The sequence below is a fragment of the Emydura macquarii genome, unplaced genomic scaffold, assembly GCF_026122565.2.
Source record: "Emydura macquarii macquarii isolate MOO-44397 ecotype Brisbane River unplaced genomic scaffold, CSIRO-AGI_Emac_v2 contig_499, whole genome shotgun sequence".
Taxonomy (NCBI): domain Eukaryota; kingdom Metazoa; phylum Chordata; order Testudines; family Chelidae; genus Emydura; species Emydura macquarii.
In genome coordinates, this window is record NW_027130636.1 from 5,665,346 (window position 1) to 5,681,265 (window position 15,920).

At 43.6% G+C, this 15,920-nt stretch overlaps 1 protein-coding gene across 7 annotated transcripts; it reads left to right on the top strand.

Moving 5' to 3' along the window:
* The first annotated feature begins 797 nt into the window (after positions 1 to 797).
* On the top strand, positions 798 to 15,026 carry LOC137147088 (coagulation factor IX-like). Of its 7 annotated transcripts, none has more exons than XM_067538823.1 (9): positions 798 to 950; positions 1,634 to 1,752; positions 3,997 to 4,157; positions 5,290 to 5,314; positions 5,488 to 5,601; positions 7,816 to 7,950; positions 8,601 to 9,085; positions 12,515 to 12,632; positions 13,948 to 15,026. In XM_067538823.1, exons 2-9 carry the CDS (start codon positions 1,662 to 1,664, stop codon positions 14,520 to 14,522), a joined length of 1,704 nt encoding a protein of 567 aa, XP_067394924.1. In that variant the 5' UTR covers positions 798 to 950; positions 1,634 to 1,661; the 3' UTR covers positions 14,523 to 15,026. The 7 variants fall into 7 exon arrangements, with proteins under 7 accessions (XP_067394924.1, XP_067394925.1, XP_067394923.1 ...); XM_067538824.1 differs by lacking the exon at positions 798 to 950 and adding an exon at positions 1,388 to 1,409; XM_067538822.1 differs by lacking the exon at positions 798 to 950 and having other exon boundaries at positions 1,568 to 1,752.
* Positions 15,027 to 15,920: the final 894 nt, after the last annotated feature.

Below are 15,920 nucleotides of genomic sequence, written 5' to 3' on the forward strand. Positions count from 1 at the left end.
GTTACTGCAGAGGGCAAAGATGAGACTTCAAGAAATAAAACAATCCAGGCACTATGGTAAATGATGATAGCATCTCACCCACCCTTCCCATCGTGGATCAGGGAAGTGGTGATCTGATTATAACGCATATGTGCAAATACTGGACTGCTCACATGCTTAAAATTACACGTGTTTAAATGGTTACCTGAATGCAGGCCAGTGGAAAGCCAGAGAAGGGCATGGGCTTGGTGCTGGGATGGACTGCTCGAAACACACATTCTCTGTTTACACAATGTGTTTTGCTTGGGACTAGAGTTAAGGCGGCGGGCGTAGGGAGGTCATATTAAATATAGGATTATGTTTCGTGATAGGAAAGCATTTACAAGAGATTGAACCCCAGGGAGCGTTGCACCTGAGAGTACTGGGGCTGCTATATATTGATCTAGAAGGAAGAAGCTACCTCTTTTTTTTAGTAAAAACCTATTGAAAGCTTGTAAGCCAATGTTCCACCTACTGACAGCAAACTTATACACTCAGTAACTAGCCATGGCTATCACAGGGCAACATTTGCCTTTCAGTAAATGCTCTTCCGAATCCCCCTGTCCACACACAAATCTGAGGGTCACCCATTGCAGTCGATATTTAAAGAGCTGATGAAAGGTTCATGCGTCATTCAACCCAGGTGCTACCACTGCATGGCCAAAAGATGGGATTTCAGAAACCCTCCCACAAAAGCATATATGCGACAAACAAAATCTGCCCCAATAAGTATGCTGCAGAGAAACTGCCTTTTTTTGGAGGATTTAATGATGTCACAAAACATTTTTGCTTTACAGTGTAGGTTTGCTCCATGGAATCAAAAGGGCTGTTTCTCCTCTGTCAATATTTGTGATAGGTTAATGATCCACCTCCAGGCCCCCAAAGGCTGGCTTTGGTGTTCATCCATATATTACTTCTATCTCCGTAAAGCGGTAAGTGATTATAATTACGCTTTCTAAATGCATTTTGGTCCCTGGCTTTTGAAAGGGGGTGTAGGTGTTAAAAAGCAGTCTGCCCTGAAACGTGAGCAAGGTTGCCTAGCATTTGAAGACGGTGAAGAAATACCGTCAGTCCCTCTCAGAACCCTGACTGTCAGGTGTGTGCTGATGTCCTGTCAGCTCGAGTGGGTGACTTGATATGTAAAAGTCTAGTGTTTGGAGCTCACTTGATAAGCTCAACAGCAGTCATGGATGCCAGGATCAACTAGGCAATGTGTACAGCAGCGCTGGACCTGAAGTTCTTCATAGACGTTAAACAGGGCTGTCAGCGGAATTGGCTTCTGCTCAGTTTGGGCCTGATCCAAAGTCAATCAGAGTCTTTTCATGGACTTGGCCCAGGCCCTAGAGCCTCCTCCACTTTCCTGGGCTCTAGCAGGCTGCACACTTTGCCGTGTGAGTGTAGCATTTGGATTCCTATTACAATGTGCATCATCAGTCGCTTGGAAAGAGAATGCAAATGGACTCAGATTAATAAGATTAACAAAGCCTAGTTTTTCTCTGCACTGCCTCCTCCTTTTCCCCCCTGGTTTCCTTTTTTCTCACTCTCCCTCTTCCACTACAGTGATGCTTGTTTTTGATCAGGATCTGTCTACTTCCTTCTCCTTTTATCCCTGCAGGTGACCAGCTGTAAACCAGACAATTCTGATGCCTATGAAAATGGCTAAAGGATCCTTACTTGTGACCTTTCTCTTACTAGTGTGTTCTATCTGCAGTAGCTGGTCAGTTTCATTTTCAGGTAGGTACGTCTGAACTGCATTTTTAACTTTCCTTTCTCACATCCAGAGTCTGCATTTAAAATTGAGATGCACCCATTTTCTGAGCACAGAGTCTGATGGTTCAGCTGGTGAGAGACACTTTCTGAAATGCACAGGAAAAAAATGAGAATTCATTCATAGTTATTAATGAAATCAACATATCTGGGCTTCCAGTGTGAGGCCACTATACTGTTGAAAAGTCACCTCCTTGTGATGCTGGGCCTGTGGGATCCACTGAGTTGTGCCCAGCAGGGTGACCAAAGTTAGGCCCCTAAATATGGGTTTAGGGAGCCCGCGGTGATTTAATAATAATACTTTGCTCTTCTGTAGTGTGTTTCCTATTTAGGCCTCAAAATGCTTCACAAAGGAAGGTGTCATCAACTCCATTGTGTAGCTCCGTAATGAGAAAGGAAGTGACCTTGCAAAATACACAGCGCAAGCATAAAGCTGGGAACAGAAGTCAGGTCTCCTGACTTTTAGGTCAGTGCACTATCCACTAGACCCCAGGATGCTGGTTGACGAAGCACCCAATCCTGCAGCTGGAACCACAAAAGCACAAAGATCCTCATGCACCTGAATGCAGGATCAGGGTGTATGTCAGCATTTAAGTGCTTCAAATCATATTTAAGTGCCTCACACCAGGCAGCCAGTTTGAAAATTTAACCCAGAGTGACTCCCAGTTGTGAGACAAGCTTTCCTCCTGGTCTGGTCAGAGGAAAATTCCCTTTCACTCATCCAGTGAAGCTGCTGATTATGGTTCCTACAATCCCTTAAGCTCAGATAATGAAAAGGGTGCACCCACTGCAAGGCCACCTAGCATCGGGCCTGCAGATAGCTCCTGCTCTAAGAATCAGAAAAACACAAGGAGCTGCACAGGTAAACCTGAGGACAGGATTTGTCTCCAGATCTCTCATTCTTTTCACTATGAAACTGGCATTGTTACAACCAGACCTGCTCCTCCATAGAAAATACAAGTCCCTATGATAATGTGACTCTGGTTATTGTATCAACAACAACATGGCCAAAGTGACAGAATTGTTCTGAGCAACGTCAGCTGTCCCCTCTTTCTAGACACGAAATAGGTGTCCCATCTCTTTTCATGCCCAAAAAACATTCTCTCTGTTATTGCTACTAGAACAACAGTAATATCATTGCCCCTTTGTTTTCCTTGGTAATAATCTAATTTCTTTCAGTAGGTTTCAGGATCCTAGAGCTAGTAATTTACCAACTGAGGAATTGCATTACTGTCTCACAAAGCAAAGGTGCAGCGGTACGATTGCTTAATTATAGGCGATTGAAAACTGCTTAACAACTTCTGGTATTGGTCCCCCATTTTGCTAGTGCCACTGTTCAACAGCAAAATGACTACAGTTCCTGTGAACTTCATAAATGCAAAACCAAATTTTAGAAATGCAATTTACAGTCTATATAGAATGTTTTAGCCAAAATGGGAAGATAGTGATGCCAATGAATGAGTAAAGGATAGATGGGGAACTTTTCACAATGCTGCATGAAGCAAGTGGTGGCAGTTTTCTATAGGCATTGATGTTATCACAAAGGTGATTTAAGCAATAGCTAAGTAGGTGGGTGTGAAGTATTGTGGACTTTTCTCCTCTGCTGTGTTCTATCAGAAGCTTTTTTTTTTTTTTTTTGGTCCAAAGTTGCTTTACACTGGAAGAAATGTTATGCTAAAAAGCATTATAATAAGGGCAGTGAGGTGTACTTTATTGCTTATCTATAGTCAGGATGTTCTCTTTCATTTCTGCTGAGTTTTTCTTGTCCTGGGTTTTGGCTTCATTTTTGAGATGACATAGCAGAGGGACTGAACATTCTGTTTTTATAGCTTGGACATAAAATATTTAAATAATTTTTTTTATTTCATTTGGACACAATAAGTACTTGATTAACTGAGACCTGCCTAACACTGTGTCTGGTTATAAATAGATAAATGAACTCTAACCCAAACTCATGAATTTTCAGGCTGGCTCTTTTAAAATTATGTGTTCTTTTAATCCACTGAAAGACTGCTGATCACAGTATAAGGAATCATGGTTGAGGCACAGATAAACTTAGTTTTCCTTAATTGTGTTTCAATTTTTGAAAGTTGACTCCGCCTTTGTGTTATTTAGTCAAAATAAAGCATATATTACTCATTTCTACCCTAAATATGAAGGTTGGGCTTCCTGTGACAGCATTAATGGTCGGATCCAATTTTGTTTTCATAGTGTTTGTGAGAAAAGATGAAGCACACCAGGTGCTGAAGATCCGTAAACGCGCTAACCAGTTCCTGGAGGAGATTCACCCAGGGAACTTGGAGAGAGAATGCATTGAGGAAACATGCTCCTTTGAGGAGGCAAAGGAGATTTTCCAGTCACAGGAGAAAACGGTGAGGACTTTCACTTCAGAGAAAGCAGAGAACAATAGCTGATCAGTTGGGAGATGCAAGGAAGGGCTCTCACCCAGGAGTGCCATTGATACGATAAACCACAAGATCAAAGACTACCAGAATGCTAATGGTAGAAATATTTTATAATTTTCTCATTATTTTCAGTGAATTCCAAAAATGTAATTAGGCATAAAACAAACAACCCAGAAATGGTGTAACTTTAACAAGAGAGCACAGCCAGGCTATGAAGTCCTATCCCATTCCCCCATTTCTAAGAAATGGGAATTTTTACTTCAGGTTTCAGATGAATTGCAAAGCATCAAATAAGGTGCCAAGAAAGCTGATTGAGTAATTCAGTGCTCCCAAAGCATGTCATAAAGACAATCAAGATTGTCAAAGGCAATGGATGATATTTTGGATGTCCCACATGAGACACATTGAAGGGCAATTTTCAGTGGGTGGGTGTGCAGCACTGCTAGGACATGGGGTCCGTAAGATTGGGTTTCCAAAACCACTAGTCTGTTTTGAAAATCTTAGCCAATGTCAATACTGTCTTTGCAGATTCTGGAGATCACACCAGCTTACTTCAGATGCTGGGGGCTGAGAAAGCCTCGCCACCACAGATACAGGAAATAATATAAAGGATGTTCAGGCTCTGTCAAGATCAGAGCTGGACAAGCTTAGCACTTAACGAAGAGACGTACAATTATCCATAACCAATTGATTGGGTGTTACCAGTTAAACTCTTTAATAGAATCTTATTTGAGAGCTCCAGATGATAAATTAAGAGGTTGGAAGATCTGAAGGTTCAGTGTTTGAACACAGGAATTAGGACTCTTGGCTACTGGCAAGTTCAAAAAGAAAAATCTTTTGGGAAATCCTTATGTCTTTCCATCTGGTATTTTCCAAAGCAAAAGCAAGAAAAATTATCTGTCACTCTCTACCTGGTTTGCTACTAGTTTAACCAGTTAAGGAGGCTCTCTCAACAGCTAAGGGTGAACTCACGTCTTCAATATAGCGTAGGTAAGGAAAATTGCTACAGAGACAATTATTCCCTAATGGATATAGTAAGTAGGTAATATGTCTTGCCCTATTAACTAATGTTTTTCTCTCTTGTGATTATTTCTTGCAGATGGAGTTTTGGTTTGATTACAAAGGTAGGAGGAGGGGGAAGATTTTTTTTTTAATCTGTTTCTTATGCTGCTGTTGGTTGCCACAAGGCAGTGTGGAAAGAAGACCCGTACAGAATGCATGTCAGCTTCCTTCCTTTTCTACTTCATGGAACTGTATGTGAGAAGGTATCACAATGTGCTTCTCTTCTTCCAAACAGATTTAAATCCATGCAAAGAGAATCCCTGCAAGAATGGTGGAGTCTGCAAACTGAAACACTATGATTATTTCTGTATCTGTCCCCCAATGTTTGGAGGAAAGCAGTGTGAACTAGGTGAGTGTGGAAATGCACGCACACGCACATGCATTCTCTTGAAGAAAGGATTAAGGGTGAGCTTCACCCGTAGACACTTGTGCTGGCCATCTGTGCAGGGCTGAATTTCACCTCTAAAGAAGACATTAATATTTACTCCGTTGGTCTGATTGATACACAGCTGCTCCTGTGTGTAATCTGTCCGTGCCTAGAGTAGCCACCTGAAAATGCCAAGGTCAGGGCAGGCTGCAAAAAGAGGGCAGATTCTCCCAGCACTGGTGGGTGACACTGAAGTCAGACTTTCCAACCAGCCACAAACAACGCTTCTGATTCCCCACACTGGTTATCAAGAAGCCAAAATAAAATATACACAGCCCCCTTTACTGCATTTCAGTCTCTGGTTCCCAATCAGCCACTAGGTCCAGTAAAGAGATCAGTTATTTAAACTCTATGCTCTTTACCAAAAAGGTTTCTCCTGACCCCAAAGGATCAGCCACAGTACCAGATCAATATAAGTTTAGATCTTATCCAAAATACCATGCTGCCAGCCAATCCTTTAGTAACTAAAACTAAAGCTTTATTATAAAAAGAAAGAAAGAAACTATAAGAGAAGTGTTAAAGGATTAAAGCAATCAGATACTTACAAATGATTTGAAAGTCCATATATATCAGGTTTCTCGTAGAACTGTGGAGTTTGCAGGCTTGTATAGTCCCTCTGGTATACATCCAGTACCTGGATGGGTCTCAGTCCTTTGTTTCACAGCTTCAGTTCAGTTCAGTTGTAGATGAGTTGATCCAGAGGTCGGCTGGAGACTAAAGTCAAAATGGATGTGGGACAGCTGCCTTTTATGTCCCTTGGCCTTTGCCATGCTGCTTGTGGAAATTTACAGGACTAAAATGGAGTCCAGAGTCACATAAATAAGTCCTGGTGACTCATCAGGTATATCCCTGGCTTCTCCCCCTGGGCCCATTGTACTTGTGAATTTCCTTAATGGGCCATTAAGCAGGCTAGTGCTGCAGCCATCCTGTCTGGGGTGTCACCCAGTTACAGTACTATTTGAAATACAGATATACCAAAAACAGAGAAAGTTCTGTAGCACTCTCGTTGTTTTTGCTGTATACAGACTAACACGGCTACCCCTCTGGAACAGATATACCAAACATACCCATAAATTCCATTACACATATAACACATGAACGTAAACATCATCATCTTACTTAGCACATTATAGCCTTTCTAACAGTACCTGACACAGCATATCTCATATGAATTATTATGATTTTGACATATTGATGTTAAATAATATCATAAACCCCTCCACCCCCCCAAAATCTAGCCAGCGTGACACTCTGTCCTGACTAATGTCATAGAAACATATGCTGTGATCACAGAGCTGTATGCACTGGGGCTCCATTATCTTAGTAAGCAGCTTCATCAAATGGATCAGACACACTAGCCAAAGCTCCATGTAAAATAAAACATGGAGAAACCACATGCACTAAGTTCATGTTACATGAATAATTCTAGAAAAAAAAATGGTGGCGCAATTGCCCTTTTAAAAAAAAAACTTCTGAAAACTTCCCATCTGAACCACAATCTAGTCTGCAAGAAAAAACAGAGCAGGAAATTACTGCATAAACTAACTGTAAGTGGGAACTAAGGAAAATGAAGAGTGATTCTTTGGCCATAATGGACTGCCCAGTGAAATTTTATTCGCTTTATGTTTGCCAAACACTTCTCATTGCAGTGAAGTGGCTATTATTTATTTTCTTTTCAAGTGTACCAACAGTTCAGCACCTCCCAGAAACAAATGAAGGCATGGTCTCTGCCCCAAGGTGCTTACAGACTAATGGTTGAAGGGAGGCACTAAGAAAGATAGCAAGCTCTTCAGAGCAATGCCCCTCTGTCAGGATAACCACTAGCACAGTGGGGACCCAATCTTGTTGCAGTCTCTAGGTGCTTCTGTAATACAAATAATAAGAATAAGGTAAGGGCAGACAAAGGATTAAAACAGTAAGTGCATGTCAGTAAGTCACATACACATCTTGGTTGTTCAATTAAATCATGGACTCTGGTTTTTCTTGTCCCCCCCCCGAAGTAGTAGACCTAATAGCATCGAGCAATATTTTTTTCCTGCCTTCGGCTTCATTTGTTTGCTATAGCATGGCTGCTGAGAGTGCTACTGGGCCCTTTCCAAACAATAAGCACACCGACTCCATGTGTTTCCCCTACAGAGAAGTTTGAATGCTGGTACAAGAACGGTGGCTGCTGGCAGTATTGCCAAGACACCACTGGCTCCCTTCGTGTGGTGTGCTCCTGTGCAGAGGGTTATGCTCTGGGTGATGATGGCAAGAGATGTATGCAATCAGGTAATGGCTCTGGGACTCTGGGTTACTTAGAGTGAAGAGCAGATCAGGTTTACAGACACTGACCTTCCTCTTCAGTGGGTTGCCCACTTGCCCTTGGACTGTCACATGCAACAATGAAAAAATGGTTGCATTGATATAGCATTGAGGTATACTCATTTATCAATGGAAACGCCAGCAGACTGGAAAATCTGACTTTTTCCCCACTGTAATTATTCCAGTCCCTTTACTGAAGGCAAACCCTGATCTAGGTGCCCAAGTAGCCTCTTGGGACTTTCAGGCTCTGCCAACATTATTTCAGGAGGGAGGAGATCCTGGGCAAAGGAAAAGGCGACTACTCCACACCATGCCATGTAGTGCAAGGAGTGTGCTGCTGACTCAGTGACCAGATGGGGTGCTTGGGGAGGGTCCAGACACAGCCTTTCAGAGTACAGCGAGTAAAAGCACTTGGCAGGAGTAACTAGGGGTCATGGGCAGCGCAAAAGCCTAGGAACCAGTGGAGGCAATGCAATTGATCTATCAGGGGTAGATATCCCTTGCACTTCTGATCACTTGCACTTGGATGATGGGAAGGATTAATGGGTGGGCATCGTCAGACACCTGGAGTAGAATTAGCTTAGGGATCAAAATTTGACTCTTAAACCCAAATGCAGTTTCTGATTTTTCAGCTCAGTTTCCCTGTGGACTGATTAAAAGATCCATGCGTGTTTTGGAGGAAGATGACCCTGGACTCAATCAGTTAGCAGACAGGGGCGCTGTCAGACTCAATGAGTCAGCACAGGGAGGCGCTCCCGGGCTCAACGGGACGGCAAAGGGGCGTGCCCTAAGGCTCAATGAGTCGGTGGAGAGGGGCGCCCTAAGGCTCAATGAGTCGGTGGAGAGGGGCGCCCTTGGGCTCAATGAGTCGGCAGAAGGTGGCAACACCGGACTCAATGGGACGGCAGAAAGGGGTGCTCCTGGGCTCAACAGATCAGCAGAGGGGCAGAATGTGCATGATGGCCTCAGTCAGGCCGAAGTTGAAGGAAACCTTACAGACGGAGATCTCCACAGCTGGACAAATTCCTACCAAGCTGCAGAAGATGCTGATACCAGGATAACTGCAGGGTCTTTCTGTCATCGTGGCCACTGCCCTTGGCAGGTAAGATTGTTTTTGCGTGTTGAGTCTTGAACACTGCGTCTCATTCCCTTAGCACGAAGGATATGATTTTGTCACCGAGCTCACGGATTCCATCACTTCCAGAGATCTCCATGAAATTATCCTTTTCAGCTTCTGAGCATTGCGGGGAAAAGAGGACTCAGCCACCGCAGGCAGCGAGGGTCCAGGGGAGGGGGCGGGGAGAGGAGAAGGGGGGCAGCAGCTCTCAGCTGTGGCAGGGACGCCCCCCCAAAACTACGAGCCACCGTGGGGTTCCAGGGGCCCCGCTGCTGTCCACCAGAGCAAGTGGTGAGGATTCCCGGGAGCGCGAGCAGCAGAGACCCCGCAGCTGCAAGCTGCCACAGGCAGAAGGATCCCTGCTTCTGTCCTCCAGGGTGGGCTGGGCGGTGGGACCCCCAGCTTTGAGCTGCTGGCAGTAGCAGAGACACATCCCCCCACCCCCCCGGCTCTGAGCTTGCCATGGCTGGAGGCAACGGGGTCCTTGCTGTCCCTGTTGCCGCAAGCAATGGAAGGGGGGAGGGTGTCAGAGGAGCTCTCACCTGCCGCAGGGGGACCCTGCAGCTCCCAGCCACTGTGGGCAGCGCAAGGACCCCACTGCCCTGAGCCATCACGGGGTATCCCGGTGCCTAGAGCCCCAAGCTGGTGCAGGCGATGGGCCCTGCAGCTCCAAGCCATGGGCAGCAGGGGACAGCAGAGCCCTGGGGTTCCTCCACTTCCTGCATGGCTCTGAGCTCCTGGGTCCACACCACCTGTGGCTGCTGATGGCAGAGGGCCCCAGAGTGACCACCCTCCCCCAGCTGTGGCAGGTGGAGGAGGGCCGTGCAGCCCCAAGCCATTGTGGGGGGACCCTGGAGCAGGAGGCAGGCCCCACCACTCCCAGCTCCCCGCCGCTGCACCTCCCCCAGCCCCTAACTGTCACCCTGTTATTGTTAATAAGATAGTCCTAGGCTTCCATGAATTTTTGTGTATTGCCCATGACCTGTCCGTGACTTTTAATAAAAATAGCAGACAAAATCTTAACGTTACTTATTAATTCTCAGTCTGTGGCACAGCAAGGACCTTGGCAAGGTGTTGCCAAGTATCCCTGCCCTAGGCCAAATAGAACCAAGTAGAGCCCCAAAGATTTCCCATTTAGTTCTGCAGCGTCTTTTCTGGTGGCCCACACGGTAGTTATCTCATTTATCGGTCTACATGGGATCCTAAATGTAGTCTGTCTTATAGCTCATCAGCTTCCTATACAGCCAACCACATGTGCTTCGTCAGGCTCCAGCATGTCCTTCACCTTAGTTTACTTGTCAGTGTTAAATATTTTCGTGATTCGCTATCGGATTTTTAGCTTCTGCATGATCTGTATCGTGAGTGTCCGTGTTTCTGCTCCATGCCGCATGACTGCTAGGATAAAGCCTTTTACAGATCTTTACATGCAATCACGATGTTTCTCGTTATTTCATTTTCCTATCTTGAAACAACATGTGGCAGTTAGCCCAGGGAACAAGATGCCTAAGCCTTGCCTATCCATTGTGATTTTTGTCCGTAGTTGTAATTAAAAAGATTTTAGCCTTCTACATATTGGCGCTTCATCCATATTTCTTGTCTGGTTGTATAAAAACTGCTTTTAGACCTTGCAGATGGTTTAGGCAAGGTAATAATGGCATCTGGAAAGCTGAAGTTCTGCTTGATTTTCAGACCAACAGGTTAGTCAAGTGATTTTTTTTCCCTTTGTAGGTGGCAGGAGATACATTACAGCTAGGAGGAAGTGTATTTCCTTGTTTAATTCTATACTGCCAATCTGATCGCTTCACCCACGTTGTCAAGCTGAAGTACCTCTCTGTTAGTTAGGTACATGTGTTTCAGGAATTCTTCATCCAGCTCCATTAAAGCTTATGAAAACTGACTTCAGTAGGAGTCTCATACGGTCTTAAGGTTGCCTAACTCCCTTAGGCACCTTTGAAGAAAAATAGTGTCATATACAATGGTTTATTGCTCCACTCGTGAAAAACGTACATCTCAATCAATGCAGAAAGCCAGAAATGTTGTACTGTCTTCACTAGCTGGTGTCTAAAGACTTTTTCCTGACCTTAATGCTCATCTTTAAGAGGCAACTTATTTTCCATCTTTTGAATGAATACCATTGTAACAATGGTCTATCTTTACACGCTTTCTTTTGACTTCTTTGTGAAGCATTTCCCTACTGGTTCATCACAACTGAATGCCGACTCCAAGCTAGTTCCAGTCCATTCTTCATTGTATTTTGCCGCTTTACGTGTTTATATTTTAGCAGTACACTAACAGGGCCTGCTGCGCAGCTCTTTTACACTGATGTAACGTCACTGACTTGTGTGGCAGTACGTTTGGTCTAACCCACTATAAAAGTGTTAAGACTCAGGACTACAATTTATATGCCTCAAGCGCTCATGGAGTACCAAACATGATGGTTTAATGCTCATCTTTACTCTTGTTATTTCTTTAACCTGTAGTAGTGCTTTATTTTATAGCTTGTTCCCTTTTATATTTCTTTACGATACTGTAGTTAAAAGGGGCATGAAAGTTTGTGGGTTCCCGCTCTCCCCCCGTTTTAGTTTTAGCGTTGACTAGCACATCTGGTGTGCCTTGGCTTTGGGGAAGGACTTGGAGATGCCAGCGATGTGTATTTTGAGCTTGCTCAGCCCTTTTAATTAAAAGTTTTATGGTACTGAGTCTTTAGCAAAGGCAGCACTCCACTCTGGGCAGATAACATCTGAACATCTAATAGGAAAATGAGGGGCCCGGGGAGATTATCCCCTCCACACACACTTTTACCCTTTACAGCTCACCCTGAAATGCAACATTGGTTTTTTTTGTTTGTTTGTTTTGTTTTTGCACACCTTTACAATGCCAGAGAGCGGTGCGGTGCTGGCTGAGTGCCGCCCAGTGACCTACAGGTGAGGCTGTTCAGAAGCAGTTACTCTTCATTAGATCTAATACTTATGTTTTGTGTCGTGTCTCATCTTTCGCTCTTCTTATGCAGCGTCATAGACAGCATTTTTTAAAATTAGACACTGTTTGGATATTGGCATTGACCTTGCTTTCTTTTGGTCTAGCTTCTCCCAAAGCTTTGCAACCAGAATTTGAGCTTACATTCAATTTGTTTTCCCTGGCAGACTGACAGATCCACTTTGGTTAGTTCCTGCTGCTTGAATTTCTGTCCTGGTCTGATGATTGCTCTGTTCTCTTCTTACAATCTTATCAGCACTTTCCATAATTACACTCCTTAGACACATGAGCGCTTTTGACATCACACTGATTAATTCTGAACAAGTGTGCAGCATTTAGGCCATTTTCAGCCTCTCTCATAAAGTTAGTAGTATTTTCTCAGGACTTACAACATTGAAATTATTGAGCATGTTCTTGACCTTGTTTTTTTCACTGCAGGTCTTGATCCGAAATAGCAGAGATTATGGTTTCTGTGGCGGGAGTTTAATCAGCAGTCGCTGGGTGGTCACTGCCGCTCACTGCATTGATATTACTAGGCCGCATCATATTACTGTAGGTGAGTCAATTCTTGATGGTAAAAGGCTTCGTGTTCCTAAAGCCAATATGCCAGCATTGGTCTGCTCTGAAAAGTGACTAGAAAGGATCAGGTTTTTCCAGTTCCTTGACCTTACTGAGCCACAGCTCAGTTTATAACTAGGGGGAAAATCTCTAACGGCTAGCCTGCAAACTCAAGCTATACTGTGACAACGGTAATGGAACCACTTACCAGGCACTGAGTTATGTTCAGGTTTACCAAAACAAACTTCAGCCCAAGCTTGACTATTCTTAGGGTTTCCAGCAGGACCGTGTAGTGTGTAGCCCTAGGTTCTGCTGAGCAGAAGAACATGCTCGTTTCGCTTATGGGGAAAGTAAAAGGTCACATCTGCCTCACTGCATCAGCACAACTTACTTAGCAGCAGCATGCAGGATTCTAATTCCTGTTAGCAGGAATGGGTGAACTGGATGAGGAGGAAGACATTGGACTGGGACCAGTGAGACCTGAGTCTAAAAACCCAACTTTGCCAAAGCCTTCCTGGGCAACCATGGGCAAGTCACTTCATCTATGCTGTGCCTCAAATCTAAAATGAAGATAGTGCTTCCCTCCTTCAGAGTGTTATAAGGATAAAGCCACTTATGGTTGTCTTAGGGGCCATGAAAATCCCTAACTAGAAGAGCCCTGTATCCCTATGAAGAGTCTCAGGTCCAGCCACCATGCTATGGGTTGTGAGCGTTTGGCTTTTTTCTTGCAGAGGAAACAGGTTACTTTGAATACTGCAGCACTGGAAACTTTAATAAGTATCCTCTTCTCTTAACACCCATTTCATATAATCTATCCACATCCACGGACATAAAAGAAGACATGACATTTCACAGCACAAGTGATGTTCATTATCGCCTTTGAGCTGCCTAGAGTCTCCAGGCCAATTAACAAACAGTTCATTCTGATAAAGAGGAAACAGAATTTTAGTTCTAGTCCCAACCAGCTTTAAACCTGTAGTTACATTGTGGTAGGTGTTTTGAATTGTATCTGCATGAGCATGCTACCAATATATGCTCCGGCTACACAATTTCAGGTAATCTTCCTTCCCCCTCACCCTCTGCTGTGCAAAGATCTTATCATGCCAAATTATAAAATATGATCTAGATAAAGACGGAGGAGGAAGCAGAGCTTAGATTGTAACCTCCACATTTAGTTTCATGGGTGTTGTAACCTATGTTGATTTAATCTTTGAGGTTAAAGCCTTGATCCGCTAACATTGCTGCTTCCCCTCAAGAAAACCTTCAGAAGGCATTTAGAATTCTGTAACATCTTTATCTGTCTTCAACTGCAGGAGACTTTGACAAACACCAGAGAGAAGTGAAAGAACAAAGGATCGAAGTGCAACAGAGCTGGACACACCCCCACTATGACTCAGATAACTACAACGGTGACATTGCTTTGCTCTATTTGCGCAGCAAGGTTATATTTAATGAGTATGTACTCCCCATTTGCCTTCCCAATCCTAACCTGGCAACCTTGCTGACTGCAGAAGGGAGGCAGGGGATGGTGAGTGGATGGGGTGCCACATATCACAAGGGGCCTGGAACACGCTTCCTCATGAAAGTCAAGCTGCCCATAGTAAGCATGGAAACTTGCAGGCAGTCAACAGAGAAGCTCATTACTGATAACATGTTCTGTGCAGGCTATACTGCCAGCGCCCAGGATGCCTGCAAAGGAGACAGTGGAGGCCCCTTTGCTGTATCTTACCGCAACACTTGGTACCTGCTAGGGATAGTCAGCTGGGGTGAGGGCTGTGCTGAAGAAGGGAAATATGGTGCATATACTCGGGTAGCCAATTATGTACCATGGATAAAGGAGGTTGTTGAAAATATAGCTCATGCAGAAGGGGTTTTACCTTCCCTCTGATGGGCAACCATTTTTAGAACACCAGGGGGTGCCAGAGGCCCACTGAAATGTTTCAGTTCAATACAGAATTCACCTCATGTCCTGAACAAAACATTATTAAATGTACAATTAGGAATAATCCTGTCGTGAAGGGTAGAGGGACTAAATCGGTCTTGTCTATGATAGGTCCTTTATAAATAATTGATCATTTGTCAATCCTGTATTCCTACCCAACACAGAGCTGATGCTAAGACATCACATCACCAATCTACACATGAAGGAGTGGCTTATAAACAGAAGCATATAAAGTTTTTTGGTAGTAACTCAGTATGTTGCCTTATGTACTCAATTAGCGGTGTTCAACCTCGAGTGAACACAAAAATCAACCACCTCATCTCTACTCTGCCAGTTTTATCGAACTGGAAATTGTACAATAGCTTTAACTTAAAAAAAGTAGCTATTAAATATGAAGCTAAATACCGTCTATACAGTATTTCTTGTTATTCTGCTAATAAATTTAATGGCTCCTCCTGAGTTTACTAAGACTTTTGTAATACAAATGCTTGCACTGGAAAAGTTGAAAGGGGAGGGTTTGACAGCTGTGGGGCTTTTGTCATCTTTATTTTGCAGTGGAATAAAATAACATTGTTCACCAGCTATTTCACCCATGTAGAATAAGTACATGGGTGGAATAAGTAAGAATAAGTTTAACTGTTAAAATAATCCTGACAGTTCATTAGGTTGACAGAGGTATAGGTTAATCACCTTATGGTATGATTGGTATCTGCACTGTGGAAGCTTCAGAATTCAGCAAGTTGTCTTATGATAAAATTGTTGAGCAAGTTGGGAGTCTGAATGAAGGACACATGTTAATATCATTTGTTAGCTTTACAGTAAATAGGAAAATAAGGTTAAAAACTCCATTTTATTCTAAAGAAAGTTGAAATTTTATGCAGGAGCAGCAGCAAAAAAAGAACTAGAGAAGTTCATGGAGGATAGGGCCATTAATTGCTATTAGCCAGGATAGGCAGGGACTGCTGTTTGCCAGAGGCTAGGAATGGCTGAAAAATGGATCACTTGATGATTACCTGTTCTCTATTCATTCCCTCTGAAGCACCTGGCATTGGCCACTATCGGAAGACAGGATACTGGGTTAATGGACCATTCTTATGTATTCAAAAGGCATAGACATTCAGGTTAGAAGGGAGTGGAACAAACAGAATATAGCAACTATTGGAAAACAATTATAATTCCCAGCTGCAGCAATTATTCAAACTAACAACATGCAGTAAGGCAGATTTAATCATCTTACTGGTCATGTAATGTCTTTTGATTTTTCTTGCAAAGCTTTTAGTGCATTTAAGCATATCAGACTCTAAACTACTATCCATTAGCTGGGACAGTCGTTACCTACCATGT